This window comes from Adiantum capillus-veneris, chromosome 26 (genome assembly GCF_014529385.1).
Source record: "Adiantum capillus-veneris isolate H3 chromosome 26, ASM1452938v2, whole genome shotgun sequence".
Lineage (NCBI taxonomy): Eukaryota > Viridiplantae > Streptophyta > Polypodiopsida > Polypodiales > Pteridaceae > Adiantum > Adiantum capillus-veneris.
In genome coordinates, this window is record NC_140956.1 from 13,202,411 (window position 1) to 13,229,187 (window position 26,777).

The 26,777-nt window shown below is 43.4% G+C and overlaps 1 protein-coding gene across 3 annotated transcripts in view; it reads right to left on the minus strand.

The window, feature by feature from the left end:
- Window positions 1-7,579: 7,579 nt before the first annotated feature.
- Window positions 7,580-26,777, minus strand: part of LOC147423021 (protein S-acyltransferase 8-like) — a 78,879-nt gene continuing 59,681 nt past the window's right edge. For all 3 annotated transcript variants that reach the window (XM_086502271.1, XM_086502272.1, XM_086502270.1), the window contains 2 exons: window positions 7,978-8,477; window positions 7,580-7,837 (listed from right to left, as the gene is read on the minus strand). In XM_086502271.1, coding sequence (XP_086358397.1) covers window positions 7,804-7,837; window positions 7,978-8,477 — 534 coding nt within the window. In that variant the 3' untranslated portion in view covers window positions 7,580-7,803. The remainder of the gene's footprint in view (window positions 7,838-7,977; window positions 8,478-26,777) is intronic.

The following is a 26,777-nucleotide window of genomic DNA, read 5'->3' on the forward strand; positions in this document are numbered from 1 at the left end:
GGGCCTTTCGATCAAGGACAATCCATGCTTCATCTTCCATCGTTGCGGGCTTCTTTGCAAGACCGCCTAGTGGCAAATAGAGGTCCTTCTGGTAGAGATAGTCTTCAATCTGCATCTTCCAATGTTGGTAGTTTTTGCCGTTGAACTTCTCAATCTTGAGCTTCCCTTCCTCCGCCATAACTCCCACTCAATTCAAGGAATCCTTTCCTTGAGATAATTTAGCTACGAGCAAACCTTGCTCTGATACCAGTTGTAAGGAAATAAGACGTAGCTAAATAGATAATTGAGTAGATTACTTAATGGAGAGAGACAGATTTACATACACGAGATTATAGAGTAGAGAGAGAGAGAGAGAGAGAGAGAGAGAGTACACACGATATACTTGGTTCACCCAATGTGGGCTACGTCCACGGGAAAGCAGCCACTCAATGGCTTTAGTACTTCAAAACAAGAAGTAGTTTACAAAGGGATTATACCCTTAATGGAGCTCCCGCCTTGCTTCACTCTCACCACCTCACACTCACCTTGTTGCATCAACTTCACACTATGAAATGTGTGTAGAAATGGCCTCCTTTTATAAGCCAAAAGGGCTGCCCTCTCTTATGAGAGACAGCCATGTGTAGCCGCCCTTGTGCGAATAAGTCCAAATCGGACCCTCCAATCCGCCCATGTGTGGCCGCCCTTGAGAAGACAAGTCCGCTTTTGAATTCGGCCACCGGCCATTGACTTTCGGCCACCGGCCACTGGCCATCGGCCATTGACTACCGGCCACCGGCCAACCGACCGGTTGTTTTCCGACCACTTTCCGGCCGCCAGCCGGCCATAATATTCCGGCGAAAAGGAATATTCCAGCGGAAAAAAAAGTCTCGGGGGCCTCCGCCCCAGAGGCCTCTAAAGTTGCACCTGATTCTTGTCCGTGAAAATTTTGGTTTCCGGTGAGTGATTTTCCTTCACGCACGATGGCTTCTCCTCATAATGGGGGCCTTACAAATGTGCGCTTTTACCACAGAAAATTACAAAGGGTAAATCAGGCTCCATACTTCACACTTTTTACCATAGAGGTGCATTTGTTTTGGCAATGGCATCTATATGCCATGGATCTTGAAACATACCAATTTTATTAGCATAATCAACTTGCCTATGAAACGCTACTTTCCCATCCTCCTATCCCCCCAAGAGTTGGGAGCACACCGTTTGAAGTCAGTCATGACTTCTTTGTTGGTAGACTGTTGATGCATTTGAAATTTAGGATCCAATACAAATTCTGTACCATGCAACGACGTATGCAACTACACCCATCGTTTGTTGACAGCTGTGATTATGGAAGCTTTGTCCTTTGCACCAAAGCCAACGTGCTCTCTTACCTTGCGTAAGGCCTCTGACATATACCAATAAATCGAGCCAGAGATAAAAAAGTCTTTATTCACAATTCGCAAAAGATCTACAAATGGCTTAACCAAAGTCACAATTCTCTCTACATCCTGTTAGAAAACTGGCGAGTTGATAATTTACGCACATCTTGCAGCGGCATCCTGATAGTTGGGATACTTTTTGAGCCATGTATCCCATCGTCCATCGGCTACAATTTCAAGCAATACAGGCTTCACTTCTTGCAAGGTGGCAAGAACATGATGTGCAGTAGCAAACCTTGCCGCACAAAATATATGTCAAGTTTTATTGGGCGACTTCGTTCAAAAAAGAGCATACAAAAATTGAGGCTCTCTAATAAATTTTAGCACACGATTTGCATCCAATAAAGTTTTCTTTACCCAAGCCATTTTTTCAATATCTTTTAATAGCAAATTATGAGTATGTGCTACACATGGCACCCAAGTAATCTCTAGATACTTAACTTGGATAGCCTTTCCTACAACATTGTAGTTGGATGTATTATCTGTGATGATATCAGTCACATGTGTTGGCCCACCTACCCTTGCTATTGCATGCATGTACACCCTTGCTAGCTAGTCACTCATCTTCTCTTTTAACGAGGTGTCATTAGCTTCTACGAATATAGACTCTCTAGGGTTGATAAGCATCACATTGATCAACGGCTTCTTCTGATAGTTAATCCATCCATCTAACGCAATGGTGCAACCATATGTAGAAACAAAGTCTACCATTGTGCGTTTGATGATGGCTTCAATACTTTCTTTCACTTTATCTAGATACTGAATGTGCATCTTATTGTAGTCAGGAAGCACAAACTCTTTTTTGGTTGTGCTCATCAAAGCATCTTGAAATATTATGTTGCACATAGCATTGAACGTTATACGCACGCCACAAAAGCTTGTGTCCATTTCAAGTGCAACTCAAGCAACCACTACTTATCCATTGAATGATGCTCTGCATGATTTAGTTGTGCTAGGGTCTACTACTGATGTTGAAGCATGAACATCAAGAGGAGTCGGCTGAGGAGGCGGCCATTGCTCATTTACTTATGTAATACATGCTCCATTTCCTCATTGCCAACATACACTTCAACATCCGTAGGAAATTCTTTAAAGGAGTCACCTTTCTTTTTAGATGCAATAATCTACTCTACTTTGCAAGAGTACTTAGGAAATCTAACATGAATATCTTTCGACTGGGCCGTACACTTTTTCACATTGCCAGGGACTTTAAACAAATTCTCTTTGATTCTAGTCGCATTACCACTAAACTCATGGCTACACGATTTGTATTTTAGTTAAGATGTGTTCTTTTCGGCACGTAACTTGTGCACATAACTCCACTCATGTACTTTCACCATGCTGCACAAGGATAATATGCTCGCAGCAGCAAATTTAGCTATTAATCTCGAGGTCAAAAACAATTTAAGCATCAAATGACATTAGCAATGCTCAAAATCAATAGAGAGTCTATCGGTTCTCATACTCTATCTATTAGTCTCATGCTCTATCTATCAGTCTCATGCTCTATCTAACAGTCTCATGGTTAAAATTATCTACATTGTCAATTAGAGTCATCCTCCATCTACTAGTCTCATGGTCAAAATCAATCTACGTTACCAACTTATAATAGCCAGTGATGATATATCATTCTCTATGTATCACCTCATGGCAACCAATCCATATCATTACAAACAAAAAATGACAATGATTTAAAACATAACATTTCAATCATAATGTGTTCACATCTTACTACATCGATTTATCTAAAGTGAAAGTTTATGGCTTTTGCACGTTACGATAATCGATATTTTTAATCACTTATAAAAAAGAAACATATAAACCAAATCATTTCACACTGTATTACATTGATTTATCTAAAGTGCAAGCTTGCAGCTTTTCACATTACAATAATTGATAATCTTAATCAAGTCTTGAAAATTATTGTCATTATGAAATGCACAAGCTACAAGAGCTACAAGTGATATTACCAAATGATAATCAATTGCAAACCTTGACGATTATCATATCTATCTGAAGTGCGAACATGAAGTTTTCACACTCCACCATAGATCTTTAAGTGATTGCCTATCCACAGTGCAAACATGTGTAGACTCTCACACAATATGATAAATCTTGCAATTCAAATAAAGATGCATAAATATCAATATCTTTATCCATGCTATTCCTAGATTTTAATTCCATTGATGGCATAATGTAAATGGTTCTACATAGGACCAAAAAATATCTATCTATCTATGTTCACTTTAAGGTGAAAATCTCTGCACATGAAAATCGAACACTAAACTAAATAAAACTAACCTTTACTGTGTTTTATTTCTCAAATTGATTACCTCATGTGAGAGTACATTCACTACACAACGACAATACCTTAAATTACTTAACTGGTTTACTTCCAAGTGTCAATTAATTGAGCACATGGCAAATGACTCCTATCAACAAACACTTTGCATAAAGTGAGAGACCAAGCTCTACACAACATACAAAGCTTATATTAATTAACCATTGGAAAAAATTTTACTACTGAAACTTTGAACTAAATAAATCTAAAGTATTTTTAGTCAAAATTAATTTTTAGATTATTTCATTATTCAAAATCTATTTCTAAATACATAAAATGGATCAAGGGGGAAACCACTCAAATATATGTTTTCTTTGAAAATTTTGATCCAAATTTTCATTACCTGCTGGCAAATGTGCCAAATGAATAGCGTAGCATGTTTTTACACCGATTTTTTCGATTGAAAAACTAAGAAGTTATACAATCCCATGTATTTGCTGATATGGCACCGTATATAACAAATGTATAATATGGGAGAATGAATAGTACGCCCATTATTCGCGTATTATTCATCTCCCGAATAGTGAATCATGCCACTTAGTCCTAAAAGACTCCCCATTCACGACTAACTACTATATGGTATTTATGGCCCCCCTTCTTAAGATTACAATAAATATTTTGATAGAAGTATTATACTTTATTTTACATATAAGGTATTGTATGGTTCTTTGAAAACATAATATGACTCAATATGTAGTGTAGTAAAACTTTTGTTTGTTTTTTTTTGCTGCATAATTTTTGTTAATATACATTGATGTAATTCTCCTTATTCCTAAAATAAAATAACCCTAACACCATAAGAGAGAACAAAAATCAATAATTTTTCATTAGGTATTCTTAATGGCAGCATGTGAGTGCGTTTGTTGATCTATGCAAAAAGACTTTAGGTCTTGTAATATAAAAGGCTTTCAATTTACACCACATGGGAATTACAATTATTGTGCTAGCAATGTTGGAGTCTGATGTATTCATCAAATTCTTTATCTATATATGTCAATGGACATATATGATATTGATAGACTTCATAGAGAGAAAATATCTTCTCCTCCGTCCAATAATCTCTATCTCTTCTCGTTCCCCCTCCCCCCTCTAGTGAGACTTGTATTCCACTGCCCCATACTAATAGCCCTAACTTATATGCTTATGTGGCCCTCCGTTGCACTTACATGGTACACATGCATCTATTCCAAGAATGTAGAAGGACGCGCATACAAAAATTTTGATACATTATGTGATGCCTAAAAGAAAAACCTCGAGAGGAAGATGCACACGCTATGTATCAAGTAGTTCTCAAACAATGAAGCATCTGTTGATTTCAAGTAATTCATTTTGTCATGTTTTGCATTCTCAGGTGTTTTTTTCCATGAAAACTCACCCACAATGGGTTAGGTCATGCATCATAGGAATTTGTGGTTGCCAACTGACAAGTAACAAGATATGATGGGCAACATAAGCTCAACAAGGCAAAGAGGCAACACTGGAGCAAAGTTGCGGCAATCTTGGTGGAAACAACACCAACATAAAACAACATGTAACACTCCTAAAGTTTCTTCCAAGGCGTAAAAGTACAAAAACGGATACCCCAAGGGACACCTATATGCACAACATACGAAAAAGGGCTAAAAATAATTTTGGGGTACCAACCAGCTCAAAGTCAAATTCATCCTCACAAGTTTGAAAGGAGATCCTATTTTTGCTTTCCTAGCGTAAAAACTATCCCACGGGTCTCTAGATTTGTTCTTTATGTCATCTATGGTCACATCCATCTAAACAAAAACATATTCAGCTATATAATTTGTTGTGCACTGTCTTCATTCACTACACAAATTTTCCTCCTTACAAGTAGTCATCTAAACCTGACCACGAATCAAAAGCATGCAATCAAACTTTCTTCCATCATACATTGTAAATCCTTTTGGCAGAGTTTGCTTTCTTTTCTCTTAGGTTTAGCTCTAAATTGTGTTTAATCCCTATGATGAGTCTTTTATCTTCCTTCTTTTCTTCGTAATGCTTTAGAGACCTCTATTGGTGTTAATTCTCTAGGTTTCTTCAAAAAGATGACTATTTGGGCGTTGGGTTTTTTGTAAGCTCTTTTGACCATACTAAGGGACTCTTGAGTAGGCATAATTTCTTCACTCAATTACCCAAAAACCATGAGAAACAATATAAGATATTCATTGTTGAACGAGGTGAAAGTCTGAAGAAGACGTCCACACAATTATCCATGACTTTGAAACACTCCAAAATGGACTAATAGAGGTAACTAAATCATTAATTAAGTTTTATTGATGATTGCAAAACAATTGTGGCTCAGATTTTGAAGTTTCTTGAGAGAGTAGCTATACATGGGAGTGCATTTGTTTGTTTCTTAACGACTAGTCTCATCCAAAAGTTTGCATGCAAGTATGATTGAAGCATATTGGGACGAGGAAGCTTGTTGTCTTTGAGCGTTTAGAAAAAAAATAAAAAAACCCAAAAAACAATGTTTTCTTTTTTCTTAATACCAACTTGATGCACTCAACAAAATGCTATTTGCTTGCAATGTTTGAAGCATTTTAAAGACTCCGATATCTCTGAAGACTTCTCAATTTCTGCTCGACTATTTCTAACAAGATGAAAACTTGTTTATCAAAACAAAATGACTTTCCATGTGGTTTTGATACAGCATTGACAAATTTTCTATCGAGTAAAGCCACTACAAATATTTAGTGCGGCCTTAACAAATCTTCTATCAAGCAAAGCCACTACAAATATATAGCACTAATTTAAACAAGCAGACCTTTATAGGTCCAATTCTTAGTCATGATAAGCTCAAAATTCCAAGAAGAGAGCTTTTAAGAATACTAAGATTAATGTGTGAAAGGCTGAAAAAAAAAATTGAGACTTATTGTAAACACACTTTTTTAAAAGCGTCAAAAGAACAGTGACGAGTACAAAACCATTGTTAAGTATCTCTCTAGATTTTTGGCCAATACAAATGCACTACAAGGCAAGTTTTAATGAAGAGACATGAACAGCCGATGTTTGTTTAGTTAACATACAAAATCTTCCCTTGGCAAGGGAATCTCTTTAATAAAGAATAGAATACAAGCAAATAACAAAGAATAGAATAGAACAAAGCTGATCAAAATGATCTTCCACATGTTACCCAATTGTTAACCGCAAACGACAAACTTCAGGAAGCACCTTGATAACAGTAAATGCCACAAATTATTCTTTGTTTTCCCACGCAATCTTGAAATATTTTAGGATGTGGACAACTTGCAAACAAGATTGGTTTGCACAACAAAGGATGCCTACATGCAATTGTGGAAAATTGACACTAATGTCAAGCCAAATGTCAACTTCAAATGTACAATTTCTCCCCAAACATGTGGCATACTTGCCTGCATGTGCAGACAAGATAGTGCACAAGCACATTTGCATCTTTTTGTGCATGCACGAGCCCAAGCCCTTGAAAAGATTGTGTGCATGTATCCCCAATGCAGACAAGTGTGTGTATAAAATGTCCCTTTGTGCATGCACAACAGCCACCTCTCCAAACCCTTCAACCCACTACCATTAGATCCAACCAGAAGGGCTCGAATTGCAAATATGCAAACACTCCATGATCAAGATGTTCAAATTTGCATTGAGCAGCATCCCCAAAGATCTCACCTGCAAGTGACATCGGAAAAGAGCAATGTGCGACAAGCTTTTGTAAGTGATGCCTTCGGTAAGCATGAAATGCACCCATACATGGCACAACCGCAACAATCAATCAGCCATGACGTGCCTTTCAAAAAAGGCATCGGAGCATGAAACATCAACTTCTAAGTGTACGGCATCGGTAAAAAAATTATTTGCACCATTGAGATTTCAAAGATTACATGAAACTGTCTAAAATACAATGCAACGGAAAGAGCAATTTCTGCCCCATTGTTGCAACCCAGAGCTTGATTGAAATGGCAGATTGCCAACTATCATTTTGAAACCTCGCCTACACAAATTTCAAATTGGAACCATTTCGAAGGAGAGTGCAGGAGCCATAAGGCTGTATTATTAAAAAAATCATGTGTCTGTCTTTGCAGAGCTTTCACTAACCCTGTCAACACCAAATGTATGGATGAGAAAAATGCCCAGTTTGTTTCTCAGTTAATCCACACAAAAAAATGACAAAAGAAAATTTATTTTCACAAGCAACCCCAAACCCACTTTTGTCTGTATTGCTTAAAACATCGCTACCTTTGTTCAGCACCAGCCTTGCTATCCTTGGCTTGACCTTCACTCTTTCCAACAGCTAATGCCAGAATCTCCGGTGTTATCTCCCAACTTCCACTTTTCCGGCCCCAACTGGACCTCCTTGGATGGGACCCACTTTTGACATCTGGCACCTCTGTTGGGGGGGGCCGACCCATAGCATGGGTCAAAGCTTCTTCAAAAGAGTCCTTTGCTTCAGGACTGAAATCATCCACTGTGCTCATCCGTCCTTGTCCTTCATTCATGTCAGATTCCCCCCCCTGCCAAGATCTATTATTATCAGCCTCCAAACTTCCACCTGTCTGAGCAGAAGGTTGAAGACTTGTAACAACCTGCCCTGTTGCATCCAGCTGCACCTTCTCCCGGAAGTTGTTTTTTGAGTTTCCAATCGGAGTGCAGAAAATAGAAATAAAATTCTTCATGATTCCCAGGTTATAAGGATTTATTCTTGTCTCATAACGGTATCTGAAGTTTTCATAAGTCGTCTGCAGAAGAAAGACTGATCACAGCTCAAATTTATTGCAACAACTTGCATCAAGAATGCATGCATACACAGGCATGTGTCATACACATACTGAATAACAGAAACTGCATTGACATTAATGGTATTATGGTGGTATGAATGCCCTACCAACTATCTTTTTTATGATGTGTCCATGACGAAACTGCTGACATTTTCTGTCATGTGAGTGCCCTACTGATGACGTTGTGTGGGTGTGTGTGGGGTGTGCACACAATGCTGCGGAAAGGGGTGGGGGAATTTGTCCTTCTGTCCACACATGCATCTGCGCAGCATAGTCATGCCTGAATGGACGCAGTGCTGAGATGGCATCTTGACTTCTTTCTACTATTACTATTTAGCATCAATTCCAACGTGACTTCATGAGTGATGAGGTTGCTACTCCTACACTCACTCACATACAGAGAAAAGAAAGGACGACAAAAATTTTTATTAATGTCTCGTAGAGACCAAAGAGAACTGGCCGAGGAGCTCGCCTACGTCCCTGAACGCTGCCCCAACAAGGGGTATTGCCGAATGGTGGCTGCGGTCAGGCTGTTGATCCGACGATTGACCATAGGCGGTCTAGGTAGCTGGGTGTCACGAAGTGATGACGTGGTGTGCCCATCTGGAAAGAAATGGCCGAGGCCAAGAGAAAACCTTGAGGCTTAATTCCGTAAAATGCGCTGACATGCTGACGTTGCAGACTATATGGATGCTGATGTGGCAGGGCTGAATGAAATTTCCATGTTTTGCGCTGGCTGTGCCACGTGGCAGGCTCGATGAATTTCCGCTTTTTACTCTGGCAGATTTTGGCAGTTTTTGAGGCCCTGCTTTCAGGCAACCCTTGGGCCTCTCACTTTGCAGAATATCTAGACACAGAGTCTAACAGCAGAGAACCCTCGGGAGTTGTACTGTTGCGACTCAATAATAAAGAAACACCGAAAGGGAGTCGGGACAACAGTCTTTGGGGCAGTGCGTCTAGGCAGGGCCCTGTTGACACTCTCTCTCTCTCTCTCTCTCTCTCTCTCTCTCTCTAGTCAAGTTCATTAATTTTGTAGTTTCTGTTCATGTGTTGCTATTGATTTATCGCTTGGAGTGTCCAAGCATGTAACAGTGGTAAAAAATCCATACGCTGCCATATGGCATCAGTCCACAATTCGCAGAAAAATTTGTACATCTAGCCATGTGTCATATTCATTGCAAATTGCTAGAGTCCGAACTGCTATGCCACGTCTTTAGTCCTCACGCAAGTCTAGTGTGTGTCCCTTCACTTATTTAGGCCCCTCGACAAAACCCATAAGTTCGTATTTGTTTTGCATCTTCTTCTTCTTCTAGATTTTAGGCCCCTCAACCGGAATCAACAAATCAAGTTAGTCTTAAACCCGAAAGTCACTCAGATGTCCTAGTGATGCAATGACACATAAAGAGAACAATTCACATACAAAGGATTCTGGCTTTGACCAAGAGACTGGTATGGACCACCTTTCTAGGGAGAGGGAATCCAAACGAACGCATTGGACCAATGCATCTATGACCTTGACACAAAAACCCTAACCCTAAAACCCGTCACATACCGCCTTCTAAAATCAAAGCAATCATCCTCGATTGTAGGTTACAAATGCTCATACTCCTAACATTCATGCAGATTTCTATCTCACAAATAATTATTTAGTCATGCATTCTTGTGTCATGATGGCCATGCACACATAAAAGCTAGCTGCAAACACCTCGGGTGCGGTGCGTCTGAAGATACTGTCTTATGGACGGTATCGTAGCCAACACCTATAAAAGGTCATTGGATCTTGCTTGGATGTCGATCACTCACCCATGATCTTAGCCAATGCCTATTAGAGATCATTGGATCCTGTTTGTGGTGCCTGCATATAGAGAAAAATCATAATCATAATCTTAATTAATTGAAAACTCATACAACTGAATTCTGAGTTCATCCTAATCTACATTTATAGTTCTTTCTTTAATCTATCGTCGTTCCTTGAGTAGTTTGATTTCTGAAGTTCAACATCAATTCTTTGTTCTTGTGCTTCAATTAAATAGTTCGTTCTCTGGCATCAAATCGAGCATGGTACTTGTAAAACCAAGGCATGCCCAACAAAACATCACATCCTCCCAAGTCAATTGGATCTGTAAATGTCTAAACTTGTGTCACGTGCACATCTAACCCTATATGCATGTGGACAAGCTACTTCATGACAAGGGTTCAATTAGCTTAGGAAGTGTTCTGGCACCTTTGTGAGTTTGTTCGCAGGCCGTGCATGTCCAGGCACTTAAAATAGATGCATATCCTCTGGTTGCACACAGCATGATCGTCAGCATTACCATCAGATTCCATTAGGAGCATTTTACAATGCACGGAACCTATTTTTCCTATTTTAGCCATTTTCACTTATTATTAATAAGTGACTTTGTTGAGAAACTGGGTAGGGCAATTTTGCTAAGGAAGCATATAAGAAAAGCTAGCGCTAGCAGTATCTGGCAGAAGAGGCAGCAAAGACCCAGTTGTTTGGCAGTGCACCTTCTCAGCAAGACCCCCGGCGGAACAACTTAGTGTTTTCAGCCATCAAGAAAGGCCAGCGTTTTTCAGCCATTGCAGATCAGCCCCAGCGTTTTCTGCAGTTGCAGATCAGCCCGACGTTAGCAGATTCACAGCAGATTCACAGCAGATCCCCTAGCGTTTTTGCATTTGCAAACTACCATCAGCGTTTGCAGATTCCCGGCGACAAGTACCCCATTAGCATCAGCATTTTGCATTTTCAGCAGTCAGTCTCCGTTCCGCAGCCCCCAAACCTCGCAACCTTCCAGTAGCAGATCCTCGCCACAAGGTCAGATCAGCCCGCGTTTGCAAATTCAACCCGCTATTCGCAGATTTCAGCATCGTCGTCATCACCGTCGTCACCGACATAGAGTTAAAATTCAGCAGATACAAGATTTGCAAATTTCTCGTCGTTGTCGTCAACGTCATCGTCGTCGACATTGTCGGCAAGACCATTGCATTCAGACCATTGTAGAGATTTGTGCAATCAATAGTAGACCGCTCTCGCCATAGAGAGTGGGGCCCTTGGAGGAGGGTTTGACAACATTCTGGTGTCGTATTCTTCTCTCTTTCTTTCAGTCTCAGCACCTTCATGCACAGTGTTTACCCACTTTGTTTGTGATCATTTGCACTCTTTCACTAAAGGAACGGAAGGCTCTCCCTTCCGTAAGTAAAAGGAACCCTTGAGCACAGTTCGGAGCACTCATCTTGAGCAAAGTTCAACAATCACTTCCGTTGCACCTTACATTGGTATCAGAGCTTTGTCAGTGTTCTGTATCACTCAAGGAAAGAACCACAATGAAAGCTTTTGTCCGAAGTTATATGGTTTTTGACATCTTCCTTCGGAGTGCAACTTTTGGCAGAATGGGGTATCCTGAAATGCTTGCCATGGAAACCCTAGCAGATTATAACTTGAAATTTCTCGACATCTCTCAGTAGATGTCTCTTCACGAGCAAATGACCTTGGAGGTTCGGTGATTGCTATGTCTTGGGACTACCATCGCCGCCAGAGGAACGCTATCTCTCCAAGAGCTAATGGACTATGTTGTGGTCGGCTACGACCTTATGGCAGGAATCTAACCCTAATTTTTGGTGCAGGTTTCAGGATGGAAAGTTAGTCGACTTTTCGAGATTGCTTTTTAAGTTTACTTCTGTTTGGAACTTGTTTGGAATTTGTTTGAAATGGACGGTATCTGTTTTAAACCTGTCTTGATGCCGATTTGAATTGTTTGACTCTGGTTTTAATATTGGTTTCATTGATTGGTGATTGTACTCCTGGGTGGAGAAGTGAGAAATACTGTTTTGGTATTGTTTGAACCTCGGAACAACGCAGGCCGATACCTGGGGAGTTTCGTTGTATGTTTGAAAACCTCGGAACGACACAGGCCGATGCCTGGGGAGCGTTTTGTTGTATGCTAGAAAACCTCGGAACGACGCAGGTCGATGCCTGGAGAGCGCTTGGTTGTATGCTTGAACCTCCAAGCGACGTAGACTGCCGTCTAGGAAGCGTTCGGTTGTACAGTCCTCTGAGCTCATGGCCCGAACCTTTTTAGGTTATTTGCGGGGCGAGTGACGAGGTAGTCGTTGAGTAGCTTCATACCGCATATCGTTTGTCTCGAGGAAGTGCTCAGCGGCGTTGTTTGTTGTGTTTGTAACATGCATATGTGAGCATTTGTGTTGCATTGTGATGTGCCAACTACTGAATATTCCTAATTAAATGAGATTGCTTGGGTATGTAATTTTAGTGCATGAAGACACCCGTGGAAGATCAGTGCGGTCTGGGTGTGATGGCTAATTTAACTACGCCAGCATATCAAGAGTTCCAAATTAGACGAAAGGAGAAGCTAACTCCTTGATCAAAACAACCGAAAGGAGAAGCCAACTCCTTGATCAAAAGAGCCGAAAGGAGAAGCCAACTCCTTTTTAAAAAAACACGAACTGATTGTCCCTCGGAATGACCCTCGGAAATTTTTGAGCTAACTTGAGTAAGTTTGCAGATATGCTGTAATCGCGGACGATTACTCTCTTTCAAGAAGGGAAGATGTCACAAACTGCTGACGTGTCAAAGCCTCGAAGAATGGAGCCAACTTACAGATGCCGGCAGAGAGCGCTAAACCCTAAGAAGAACAAGTAACAGAAGAAGTCCTACCAACTTATGGGGACCCCGTCCAATGGGGCCCCAAGCGATATAAAGGATAACAATAAAGCAGAACCCACACACACACACACACAAAGAAAGACTGGCGCCAATACTGATGACGTGGCAGCTGTACGGGCAATTTTCAGAAATTACGTTGATAGTACTGACGTGGCAAACTGTACGAATCTCCAAGTTTTGCGTCGGTTGTTGACGTGGTAGTTGTACGGAATTCCGTGATTTACGCTGGCAGATTTTTGGCATTGCTTTTGGACCAGAAGCTTTTGAGTTTGAAGGCTTTTCATGTGAACTGCTTTTCATAGGCCAAGGGCCTTTAAAATATGTGCTAAGGGCTCATTCGCATGCCTCCTGGAGAAACTGTAGAGTCTAGAGTACCGGCTTGTACTGTGTTGATGCAATATAAAGAAACACCGAAAGGGGCGGCAAGGTTTGGAGCCAATACTCTCTGGGGTGGAATTCCGCCACTCCGTGTCGCGTGTCGTCTCTCTCTCTCAATTCAATTGTTATTGAACTGCTTAAAGTCTGTTCAGTCTAATCTTTTTCTATTGGCACGTGGTGCTCGTCTTGTGACAGAAAGAAGAACCTCAAGAACTCAAGAACTCAAGAACCCAACAACCACAAGAACCCAAGTTCCTCGTGAACTTAAGAACCCAAGACTTTAGTGCCCCAAGCGGAATGGATACTTCGCATGGAGGTGATGAGCATGGAAGTGGCGAAGAAGAATTTTCCCCACCACGAGGTTTGTTTGACCCTCCCCCTTCCCCATCTACGCCAAGGATTGCACCAAATCTTATGGAGGCTTTGGTCAAGACGATGATGGACATGATGATACAGTAAGAAGTACAACGCGCCGCCTTGGAGCACGAGCGCGAAGAAAGAAAGGCGGAATTGGATCATGAACGCGAAGAAAGAACGGAAGCCTTAGAGCGTGAGCGCGAGCAAGCATGCTTGGCAGTCGAAGAAAGAAAGGCAGAATTGGATCGCAAGCGCAAAGAAAGAAAGACAGAATTGGATCGCGAGCACGAAGAAAGACGGTTAGCCTTGGAGCGTGAGCGTGAGCGTGAGCAAGCGCGCTTGGCGGACGAAGAAAGGAAGGCGGCTATTGAGCTTGAGCGTGAGCAAGCACGCAAAGCCCAACGCAGAGCGGCCGAAGACAAACGAGCGGCCTTGGAGTTAGATCGTGAGGTGCAGAGAGATCAACACATGCAAGAGTTGGTCCTACAGGTACTCACCTCGAAACCTGAGCTGGCCAAAGATGTTGGTGGTTCATCAAGTGGCGCAAGCAGAGACTCGAACTCCAACAACCCCGTCACAGAGAAGATCACGTTCAGTAAGTATGACAGCAAGATAGATGCTAGTGTTATTCATTCTTGGTTGCATCAATTTAATACTTATTTTGCGACAACTAAGAAGAGAGGGAATAGCAAGGTTTTGACGGCAGCCATGTACCTTGCCGGTGATGCCATTAATTGGTACCACGCATGGCAAGAGACACAGTTGGCAGCGCACCTAGAGGAGGCCGACGAAGGCGCGCCCCTTTCCTTCAATTGGGCCGACTTCCAAGACAAGCTCAAGGCGCGGTTTATGCCTCCTCAATACCTAGCGCGGTTGAAAAAAGATTGGCGCAATCTCAAGCAGAATGGTATGCCAGTCATGCCTTTTTCTAACCGTGTTTTCGAACTCGGCACCCAATTACGCAAATCGGATGATGAGCGCAAAGAGGTTATCATTGTCACATCAAGGGTCGTATAAAGAAAACATGTCCTAAGATTTAATCTAGTGAATCTAAAGAACCTACAGAACCCACATCCTCTGTTAATGCCATAAATGAGAACACGAGTGTGACCCAAGTTTATCACGATCCTCCCATTGATAGTCTCTCATTTAAGTGTTATAGTCATGTGAAGGGTCAGCCTTTTGTTATATTGTTTGATCCAGGCAGTATGCATGATGTGATTGGTGACTCTCTTGTCCAAAGAGCCTGCTTGGAGGTTAGCAAGACATCTCCTTTCGAGGTGTTGGGCTTCGCTCCAGGTATGGACTCTCTCATTACACGAGAGTGCCTTAATGTGTTATTATGTCACATACTGATGACGTGGCGTGCCACAACACACACACATACTCTGCTGGCTGCCCAACACACAAATGGCGACGTGGCTAGCTGCAATACGGACGCCCGCAATTTGCGGAGGATGTGACACGTGACCAGGCTGTACGGATCCCGCGAATACCGGCATAAAATGCGGAGCTGACACGTGGCAACAACGCACAGAATAAAGCAGGGCAGTTTGCTTTTGGCTTTTGGCTACGCATATTGAGAGAGAGAGAGAGAGAGAGAGAGAGAGAGAGAGAGAGAGAGAGAGAGAGAGAGAGAGAGAGAGAGAGCTCTTCTGCTTTATTTTAAAAGCTAATTATTTTCAGCTTTTGGAGCTTGCTTTACTTTACAAGCAAGAGAGAGAGAAAGAGCCTTTGCTTTATTTTAGGCTTTTGGATTTTCAGCTTTTGGGGCTCTGCTTTTAGCATCCTTCCTACAGAGATCCGAGATCACTGCTTGGAACAAAAGTCAGCTTCCATTTAGGAGTTGATGAGTTATGCGAAACGGGGTTTTGCCATTCACTCTAGCAGTTTGACCTACCCCACCAATGAGATCATGACACAAAGAGCCGAACAGACTTCGACAAATGAAAGTAGAAAGAGAAAGAGCAACCCAGAAAAGAAAGATGCACGACCCAAGCTCACTCCTCAGGAGAGTGCTCGCTTCATCAAGGAAGGGAAGTGCTTTGGATGCGGGGAAACTGGACATATCTCCGTGAAGTGCCCTAAAAAGGCACAGAAAGAACAAAACGACAAGGACGACGAAAGGCCTGAGAGTTCGAGAGCAACTGAGGAACTGAGAAGAAAAGGCAAGATGAAAACAGGACTGGTTCCAAATTGTGGGTATCGATCCCAGCACGATGGACGAGAGTACGGAACTTTGTCGAGCTTGGGGCAAAGTGAAAGACCAAGAATCCCTGATCTTCTTTGATGGAGGAGCCAAGGCCAACTTCATTTCGACGGAATTGGCGGCGCGGCTCGAGATCACTCCCGATCGGATGGGACCACTTGCAGAGGCAGTTCTAGCGGCACCCGACAGGGACGTAACCATTACACCTGTCATTGGCAATCTTCGGTTGCATTGTCAAGGGTATTTGGGGCATGAGGACTTTTAGATAATGCCTTTTGAAGGTTGTGATGTTCTCTTGGGAATTCCCTGGTACCACAAGAACAACGCCGTGGTCGACTATCAGGCGAGGAAAGCAACATTGACCACAGAGAAGGGCAGAACCATTGTACTTGACATTAAACTTAACGACGAGTCTGTCCCTATTGTATCGGCTTCGGCAATTTCCAAATTAATGAAATCCAGTCTGTTTGTTTACTCGATCTTTATGAAAGAGTTGAGTAACCGGATGATGGACAGGATTTTTCGAGAGTACAGGCTATTTGTTGGCACTTTCTTTGACGATATCATTGTTTTCTCCAAAGATGAGGCAGAACATAGAGATCATCTGCTTCAAGTCTTTCAGGCATTACGAGATCACAAGTTAGTGATTAATGCAAAGAAAAGTGAATTTTTCCTACCAGAGATACACTTTTTGGGACACATTGTGTCAATAGCATGAGTGCAGATGGATCAGGCCAAGATAGAGACTATCCGTGATTGGCCGATTTGAAGAATGTCCATGAAGTTAGAAGCTTCTTGTGATTGTGTTCGCACTACATGCGGTTCATTCAAAAGTTTGCAGAAGTTGCTTCCCCTTTACATATCTTGACAAGGAAAGGAGTCCCTTTCTCGTGGGAACCCACAGAGGTGACTGTCTTTCAGACTTTGAAAGAGAAATTGACTACGGGACCAGTTTTGACTTTGCCGGACTTGCAGAAGTCATTTGAAGTATATTGTGATGCTTGTGGTCGTAGTCTGGGTGCGGTCTTAATGCAAGAAGGCCATGTCATTGCTTACAAGAGCCCATTGTTCTCAAGGCCGGAATTGACAGTACAGATTTATGAGAAAGAGCTTTTGGCGGTTATCCATGCTCTTACTCAATGGCGGCACTACCTACTCGGAGTAGATTTTATTGTCTTTACAGACAATCAGAGTTTATGCTACTTCTTGTCACAGAAGCAGCTATTGGAAAAGCAGATGCGGTGGGCGAACATCTTGTCACAGTTTTACTTGCACATTGTCCATGTGCATGGACAGAAGAATTTGGTGGCAGATGCTTTGTCTCGGAAGCCGTTGGTTCTGGCTATTTCCGCAATACATCACAGGAGCTTCGAGCATATGGTCAATCAGTATGCCACGGATACGGATTTTGCAAATGTTTTCACACGGATACGGGATGGGGAGACAATAGCGGGATATTCCATTTGGGATGGCTACTTGATGAAGAAAACCATGTTGTGCGTTACACAGCCGTTGAGGGAAAAGGTTATGACTGAATGCCATTGTCCGCCTTTTACCGGGCACCGCGGCATTGCTACCACCATGAAAGGAATAGAGAGATACTTCTTTTGGCCGAGACTCAAGAAGGATGTGGACGAGTTTGTGCGCAGTTGCTTGGTATGCCAAAAGTTCAAGTTTGACAGGTATAAAGCACAGGGATTGTTACAGCCTTTGCTCATACCCACCCGTCCCTGGGAAAGTATTGCAATGGATTTCATTTTTGATCGCCCGAGAGCACAGAGTGGTCACGATGGTATCTGGACTGTTATTGACAGATTTAGCAAGCAGGCTCATTTCATTGCAGTGAAGAAAACAGTCAAGCCAGATCACTTAGCAAGACTGTTTGTGCCCCAGATTTTCAGATTACATGGCATGCCCGAGACGATTGTCTCCGACAAGGACCCCAGATTTACGAGTTTGTTTTGAAGGGAATTTGGGAGAACATTGGCATGCGGTTGCAGTTCTCGTCATCTTTCCATCCGCACATTGACTGGCAATCTGAGATTGCCAATTCAGTGGTTTTAGATTTATTGAAATCTCGGATCAGAAGACTCAATGGGAAAAGTATCTACCTTTGGTGGAATTTGCCTACAACAACACGATACACTCTTCGACAGGGAAGGCGCCATTTGAGATTATTGAAGGTGCTACGAAGGTTCCACCCTTCCTAAGCACGAAAGATAAGATTTTTGAAGGTGATGAGTACACGCGCGACTTAGACACGGCTTTTGCCAAGATCCACGAGGCTTTGCAGAAATCTCAAGAAAGAGAGAAAAAGGCAACGGATCGCCATCGTCGCGATTTGAAATTGAAGGAGGATGACTGGGTGCTGTTACGTTTTGAGAAGGCACGCCTGAGAAAGAAGAAGGGAAAGGAGAGGCTTTTTCCAAAGCTTAGTATGCGATACTATGGACCTTTCCAGATCTACGAAAAGATCAATGATGTCTCCTTCCAACTGAAACTGCCTGACACTTGGAGGATTAACAATGCATTTCATGTGAGTCTCTTGAAACCTTTTAAAGGAGATGTGCCTGAAGATGGGGAGCCTGATGAGCAACCCGAAGTGGAGGAAAACGCGGAGATCCTTGTTTGTGAACAGATTTTGGCACATAAGGACAGAAACAATAAGGGTAAAGTACGAAGGTGGTTCTTGGTTAAATTCAAGAACTATCCTGCATTGGATGCAAGTGGATGGAGGAGGAGGACCTAGCAGATACTCTTCAGACAACTTGCAAAAAGGAGACTCTATCAAAGCACATCGGACGAGGCTCAAGAGGAGTGGCAGTTTTATTTAGGGAGAAGTTGTAGTCATTGATACATATTGCCCGCAGACATGAGGAGGCTAGGTACATGTGGGTGAGATTGCAAGCTGAGACAGGTAGACACCTATACATTGCTATATGCTACTTTCCTCCTAGTACATCTGTCTATGCAGCACCGGCTATTTTGGATGATGACATATGGGAGTTTCTAGAGATCGAGACATTATCATCCTGGGTTACTTCAATGTTAGGACCGCTCAACTGCATACAGTATTTTATTATACGTCAAAGGAGATGTTGAGGGAGCTCGATATTGCAAAGATGGGCGTATCTAGGCTATCACAGGATGTGGAGCATACTACGACACTTGATAGATACATGGGGTCTGCACATGGATTGGCCATTTTGAATGGCCTACAAAGGTTTTCAGCTGCAAGCCGTTTTACGTGCTTCCCACACAGAGATGGAGCCAGTACAGTGGATTATGTCATGGCACAACCTAGCTTTATCTCTAGTATCCAAGACCTCACAGTTGGACCCAGACCTGTTGGCGTAGCAGTGGATCACGCCCTTCTGTCGATGACCATCTCTTTCCAATTCAGTGTAGCACAAAGGCCATAGGTAGCAGCTCCCACCCGCTACACCTTTACTCGAGAGACACACTGTCTATATTGATGGGATGTACAGACGCTTGTGCATTGAAGAGCCAGGGCGACTAATGGAGGAGCTCACTTCTATACTAACACAGACATTGCATGATGCAGCAACAGAGGCATACCCACACACACGGCTTGAGCAGAGACGACGTTCTGGGAGCATGCCCCAGAACAGCTAGTATGATGAGGAGTGCCGCGAAACGAGAGCCAGACTCCAGAGAGAGGTACTTTTGGGAGTCTCATCACTCACAGAAAGTCACAGGTTGCCTTCTGACGCCTAGTGCGGCGGAAGAAGAAGACATTTCTCGCACGATTAGAGCAGGATCTATATCAACTATTCTTGAGTCAGGACTCAGGTGAGGCATAGAGACTCTTCCATGAGCACTCCTGTCACACCCTCACGTGGCAACTGCTAACCTTAGTTGTTGGTTACTTTCCAATGATTTTTGTTTAACTTTTGAGACCATCTTTTTGAAGTTGCAAATGGTCGGACATTGTATGGCCAATGTGAACGATAGTTTCACCCGCAGACGGAAAGTTGGTCGGCACTGGAATTCGTATAGTAAGAGGATGTCTAGGCTCAGTTCAAGATCATGTAGGTCCCCCCACCGCACATAGCAAGTTGGTGGATACTAGGAAGTGAACTCAATAAAGGCATAAAGTCAAGGTGGGATCACCAACAGAAAGTATCCGACAGTTGGACCACATTGCACTTTTGGATGCGGTCCCAATGAGGATAGATGGTCAGATGACCAGTGGGAGCCCAGCGGAAGCATCTCCTAAAAGTTAGGGAACTGCTATTTTGGGCCGTGAAATGTGTTCGCGTCATTACCTTCGGTATGACCAGGGGAACATTTCATTACTGCTGCAAAGTCAACTGATGCACCAGTTAAGAGATTTTTAAGAAGGAAGCCCAATGCGAGAAATTGCATGTATGAGTGTCAAGTGGCACTTTTTGGCCAATTTACCAAGTCGGGAGAAGAGAACTCGTAACTGTCTTTTTGGAGCAGTTTTGGAGGCTGTTAACTGTGATTTTCAACCATTTCTCTCCATTTTTGAGCTTCCCATGACTTTGCCTAGGTCCAAGGAGCTCATTTTCAGCATTGGAAGGCATCAGATGCGTGTTTACACGGCTGTTTTGCTACGTTTTCAGCGATACGCAAATTTTGGCAGCCATGGAAATCTTCCCCTTTTTGCATCTATTTGTTCACAGATGCATTACAGGTCAAGGGCAGAAGAGGGGACGCTCGATTTATGTTGGGAGATGCTTCATTGAGAACCTGTCAGGTTAAGAGCTATGGAGTGCTTGCTTTCCTCTCATGTACAGTGTGGTGCTAGGAGTGATGACCTGCACACTACACACTGCTCTCTCTCTCCCCTACATGCAATTATGTGATGCCCCACAAGAGGGCTCTTCATTTGACTGATGTACAGCTATGTGGGTTCATGCTTTTGTGCTAAGGCAAGAGCCTCCTTGAGCAGGAACAGGGGTAGCTAACTGCTACTCCAAAGCAGGCACCGGTGAGGGTCATAACCTCACCGTATAGGTGCAAATTCAGCGCTGTGTATGCGCAGAAAATTGACTGTTTTTCAGCCATACGGACGCTAGAACCATTGGGAATCGTGCCCCACTGGCAGAGGACAGTTAGGGGACTGTTTGGGGCTGAAAACAGGGCAAAAACCAGTAAATACAGCGTGCTGAATTTACTGTTTTTGGGCAGGTATCAAAGGGTTTACGCCAGTGCAAGTGAGATCCAGCAGGGGAATTGGTTTCGCGCAAGTTTTGGGGCTGTTATGCTGCCGAAATTTGGCCAAATCAGGTAGTATCTAGTTGGATATAGACAAAGGATTCCCAGGACCTTACTTTGTAAATTTACCCTCTCAAAGTATAAAGAAATACTGAAAGGGGCGCCAATTTTGGGGCCTACACGTTGTCGGCGTCTACTCGGGGCATTCTAGCTTCCGAGCCGTGTGTGTATTCAAGTGTTAACTCCCGTCAAAGGTTCCCTTTGTAAAGTGCTCTGTGTGTGTGTCTAAAGTAAAGAATTTCGGGTGAAAGCCAACGCCTACCGCCCCACGGGCCGGTTTCAACTCCACTCCTCTTGCCATCACTTCTAAAAAGGCCTAGGGCCAGTATGTATCATCCTTGTACACAGTGCCTCGACAACCACCTCTTCCTGACCCCTCTGAGTCATGCCCACACATATGTGCTTTTTTCACGCCGAGATGGTGAAGAAGGCCATTGATAGGATGAGGACCGGGAGAGCATATGATCATGATGGTTTGGTAGCAGAGCATATTATACATGCGAAGGATTTGCTTGCAGAGCTTATAGCAATGATGTTTAACTGTCCCAAGTGTGAGGGCCTGCCTGATACTTAGAGCTTATCCACTATTGTGCCTATCTTCAAGTCAAGAGACCCTATGGAGCATGGGAACTACCACACTATCATGATTGGACACGCACTGGCACAGTTGTACGCATCTATTCTTGAGCAGCAGCTGAGTAGATAGGCAGAGGAGGAGGGTGTACGAGCCGCAGGGCAGGCAGGGTTCACGAGAAGTTTTTCTACTCTTGCTCACATTTTGACACTCAAAGCCATCATTGAGGAGGGCAGGGCACATGGGAGACGGATTTATTGCAGCTTTGTGGACTTCCGCAAAGCATTTGACACAGTACCCATAGCTAGATTGATGCGCAAGTTGCAAGAGATGGGAGTGTGTCACAAAGTGATGACGTGGCGGACAGCAGAAACCCTAAAATTCTTGCAAACCCTAAATTTTGCCAAAAAACCCTAATTTCCGGAAATCGCGGAGGCGGATTATTAAAAAATAAAAAATAAAAAAATTTGGAAAATGATGAGCGACGCGAATTTTTCTTTTGCTTTTTAAAAAAAAAAAAAAGAGAAAAGACTCTCTAAGAGAGAGAGAGAGAACTGATGCTTTTGATTTTAAAAGCTTTTGGGGCTCGGCTTTTGGGCATCCCTTGTAACCTTTAAATTAGTGGTGAGGGCCTCACTTCTCAGAGCATCTGGACGCAGAGTCTGAGAGTGAAACCCTAACCGCTCTCTTGTACTTTGATGATTGATTAATATAAAAAGAAATACCGAAAGGGGCGCCAGTCTTTGGGGCCAATATCTCTAGGCACGGAACTCCGCCAGGCCAGTGCAAATCTATTGTGATCTGTGAATTGTTTTGAAGTGGTTATTTGGTGCTGTCGCGGTTGATTCTTGACTTGGAGTGTCCAAGTTTGTTACAGTGGTATCAGAGCACGGCCGATTTCTCTTCTACGGGAAATCCGATCCCCGAATTTTTTTTCCGCGGCACCTATGGCTTCAGGCAATGATCAGTCGACTCCCTCTGCATCTAGAGATACGGGCTGGGATCACAACGAAGATTCAGGCAGAGAGTATGGCCCGCCTTGGCCTACTTAGGCGGAGCGGCGAGAGATAGAGCGTTGCCAGTTGATCAGCGATGCAACAAAGATGATGCTCAATTTTGCCAAGGACCCGAAGATGGCAAAATATATGAACCAGACCTCTTTGAAAGAGGTACAGATGGAGTGGCAGAGAACCACAACACCACTCCCGAAACCCGCTCTCAAGAAACCTTCTGCCTCCAAGAAATATACGGAGAAGGAACTGGAGAATGTGGTAGATGCACGGATTGCTCAGCTTTTCGACGTGCAAAAGAAAGGCAAAAAGCACGGCAAAAAGCAGAACAAAGGTACTGACTTCCCGGGATATTTGGATCGTCAGTCGACATTCGACAAAGCAAAGAAACGGAAGAAGCGTGTTCGATTTGAAGGAGTACCCAGTTCTTCTTCTTCTTCTTCTGACAGTTCTTCTAGCTCCTCGGATTCGAGTGAAGAAGACAGAAAAGGTAAAAAGCGAAGCAAAAAGCAACGCTTTGGAAAGGGCAAGAGAAAGGCAAAGAAGGCTAAATCTCGCCCAGAGACTCACAGTTCTACTGAGGACTCGTCTACAGACAGCTCACATTCCGATGACGGAAAGTTTTATGCGAACAAGAAGAATTTTTACAAAGCCAACCAGTATGACTTTCTCGAAGATAAAAGCAAGAAAGTCCGAGAGTTTAAGGAAGGTGGCCACTCGATCAAGTTTGATACTTTTCAGGAGACTCAGATACTTCGAAGGCTTTGCCTTTTATTCAGAAGTTTGACATCGCTTTCGCGGGAGGACGCTATTCAGAGCACTCCAAGATTCAGAGAGCTACCTCTTACCTTAAGGGGACTGCTCGTACTTGGTGGTCCACGCTTCTTTTAACAAGAGTGCGCGAGTTAAATGGCTGAAATTCAAGAAGCTTTTTATTTCTTCTTGGTTGACGCAAGAATATGAACGAGATGTACGAGCTGCTTGGAACCATCTTCGGATGACCAAGAAAGATACAATCAATGCTTATTGTGAAAGATTCTGGAGCTCTTTTCTACCCGCCTCTTCATTCAAGAAGATCTCGTTCAGAGAACAGATTGAGCGGTTTACCTTGGGTCTACCTACAGAGATCCGAGATCACTGCTTGGAACAGAAGTCAGCTTCTATTCAGGAGTTGATGAGTCATGCGAAGCGGAGCTTTGCCATTCACTCTGGCAGTTTGACCTACCCCACAGATGAGGCCATGACACAACGAGCCGAACAGACTTCTGGGAATGAAAGTAGAATGAAAAAGAGCAACCCAGAGAAAAAAAAAAGGATGCACGACCCAAGCTTACTCCTGAGGAGAGAGCGCGCTTCATCAGAGACGGGAAGTGCTTTGGATGAGGGGAACATGGACATATTTCCGCGAAGTGCCCTGATACGGCACAGAAAGAACAGCATGATAAAAACGACGACAGGTCTGAGAGTTCGAGAGCAGCTGAGGAATGTGGCAGAAAAGGCAGATAGAAAAGCAGAACTGGTACCACATGGCGTGGGACCTGCACCGAATCTAATGAATGAAAGTACAAACTTTGCCGCTTTCGGGGCAAAGCGAAGGATCAGGAAGCTCTTTTGAAGGAGCCAAGGCCAACTTCTTTTCACTTGGAATTGGCGGCTCGATTTGGAACTGCGCCCGACAGACTGACGCCACAGGCGGAGGTGGTTCGACTGGCACCCGGATGGGATGTTGCCATTACACCGAGCATTGGCAAACTTCGTTTGCAATGACAGGGGTGTTCAGGGCATGTGAGTGACGTTCTACTCGGGATCCCTTGGTACCACAAGAACTACGCCGTGGTTGACTACCGGGCCGAGAAAGCGACTTTGATAAATGAAGGGCTTAGAGATTGTACTTGATGAACTTCAGTTTTCTTACTCATTCTTTTGGGAGAACTGAACGATGGATAAAGGTTGAATATGTTTTGACCTGAAGAAAAGAACGCCAAGATTTTTTTCTCCACGCTCATGCCGATTGCTTTTGAGAGGGCCTGAAGATCATACCATTGATCTGATATCTGGAAGCACGCCACCGAATCGGCCACCTTATCGTGTGAGCCGAGTACAGAATGAAAAGATTATGAACTCAGTGAAAGACCTCTTGGAAAAGGGTCTTGTCCAGCCTAGTACTTCACCGTATTGCTCTCCAGTGTTGTTGGTTTTGAAGAAAGACGGATCTTGGAGAATGTGCATCGAGTATAGCACTCTCAACGAAATCACCATCAAGAACAGATTTCTGATTCCTAGGATCGATGATATACTCGACAAGTTATAGGGATCCTCGTGCTTTAGCAGGATTGACTTATAGAGTGGATATCATCAGATCAAGATAGCACCAGGAGATGTCTACAAGACAGCTTTTCGGACGACTTTTGGGTTATTTGAGTTTTTGGTGATGCCTTTTGGCTTAACCAATGCTCCTGCGACATTTAACCGGATGATGGATAGGATTTTTCGAGAGTACAGGCTATTTGTTGGCACTTTCTTTGACGACATCATTGTTTTCTCCAAGAATGAGGCAGAACACAGAGATCATCTGCTTCAAGTCTTTCAGGCATTACGAGATCACACGTTAGTGATTAATGCAAAGAAAAGTGAATTTTTCCTACTAGAGATACACTTTTTGGGAGACATTGTGTCAGCAGCAGGAGTGCGAATGGACCCGGCCAAGATAGAGACTATCCGTGATTGGCCCGATTTGAGGAATGTCCATGAAGTTAGAAGCTTCTTGGGACTGTGTTCGTACTACAGGCGGTTCATACGAAAGTTTGCAGAGGTTGCTTCCCCTTTGCATACCTTGACACAGAAAGGAGTACCTTTTTCGTGGGGACCCCCAGAGGTGACTGCCTTTCAGACGTTGAAAGAAAAATTGACTACGGGACCTATTTTGACTTTGCCGGACTTGCAGAAGTCATTTGAAGTATTTTGTGATGCTTGTGGTCGTAGTCTGGGTGCGGTCTTGATGCAAGAAGGCCATGTCATAGCTTACGAGAGCCGTTTGTTCTCTAGGCCGCAGATGACAGCACAGATCTATGAGAAAGCGCTTTTGGCGGTTATCCATGCTCTTACTCAGTGGCGGCATTACCTACTCGGAGCGGATTTTACTGTCTTTACAGACCATCAGAGTTTGCGCTACTTCTTGTCACAGAAGCAGCTTTCGGAAAAGCAGATGCGCTGGGTGAACATCTTGTCACAGTTCCACTTCCAGATCGTCCATGTGCAGGGACAGAAGAATGTGGTGGCAGATGCTTTGTCTCGGAAACCGTTGGTTCTGGCTATTTCCGCGATACATCATAGGAGCTTCGAGGATATGGTCGATCAGTGTGCCACAGATACAGATTTTGCAGATATTTTCACACGGATACGAGATGGGGAAACAATAGCTGGATACTCCCTTCGGGAAGGCTACTTGATGAAAAAGACTATGTTGTGAGTTGCACAGCCGTTGAGGGAAAAGGTTATGACTGATTGCCACTGTCCACCTTTTACGGGTCACCGCGGCATTGCTACCACCATGAAAGGGGTAGAGAGAGATTTCTTTTGGCGGAGACTGAAGAAGGATGTGGAAGAGTTTGTGCGCAGTTGCTTGGTATACCAGAAGGTCAAGTTTGACAGACATAAGGCACAGGGATTGTTACAGCCTTTACCCATACCCACCCGCCCCTAGGAAAATATTGAAATGGATTTCATTTTTTTTTATCTCCCGAGAATACAGAATGATCACGATGATTTTCCGATTACATGG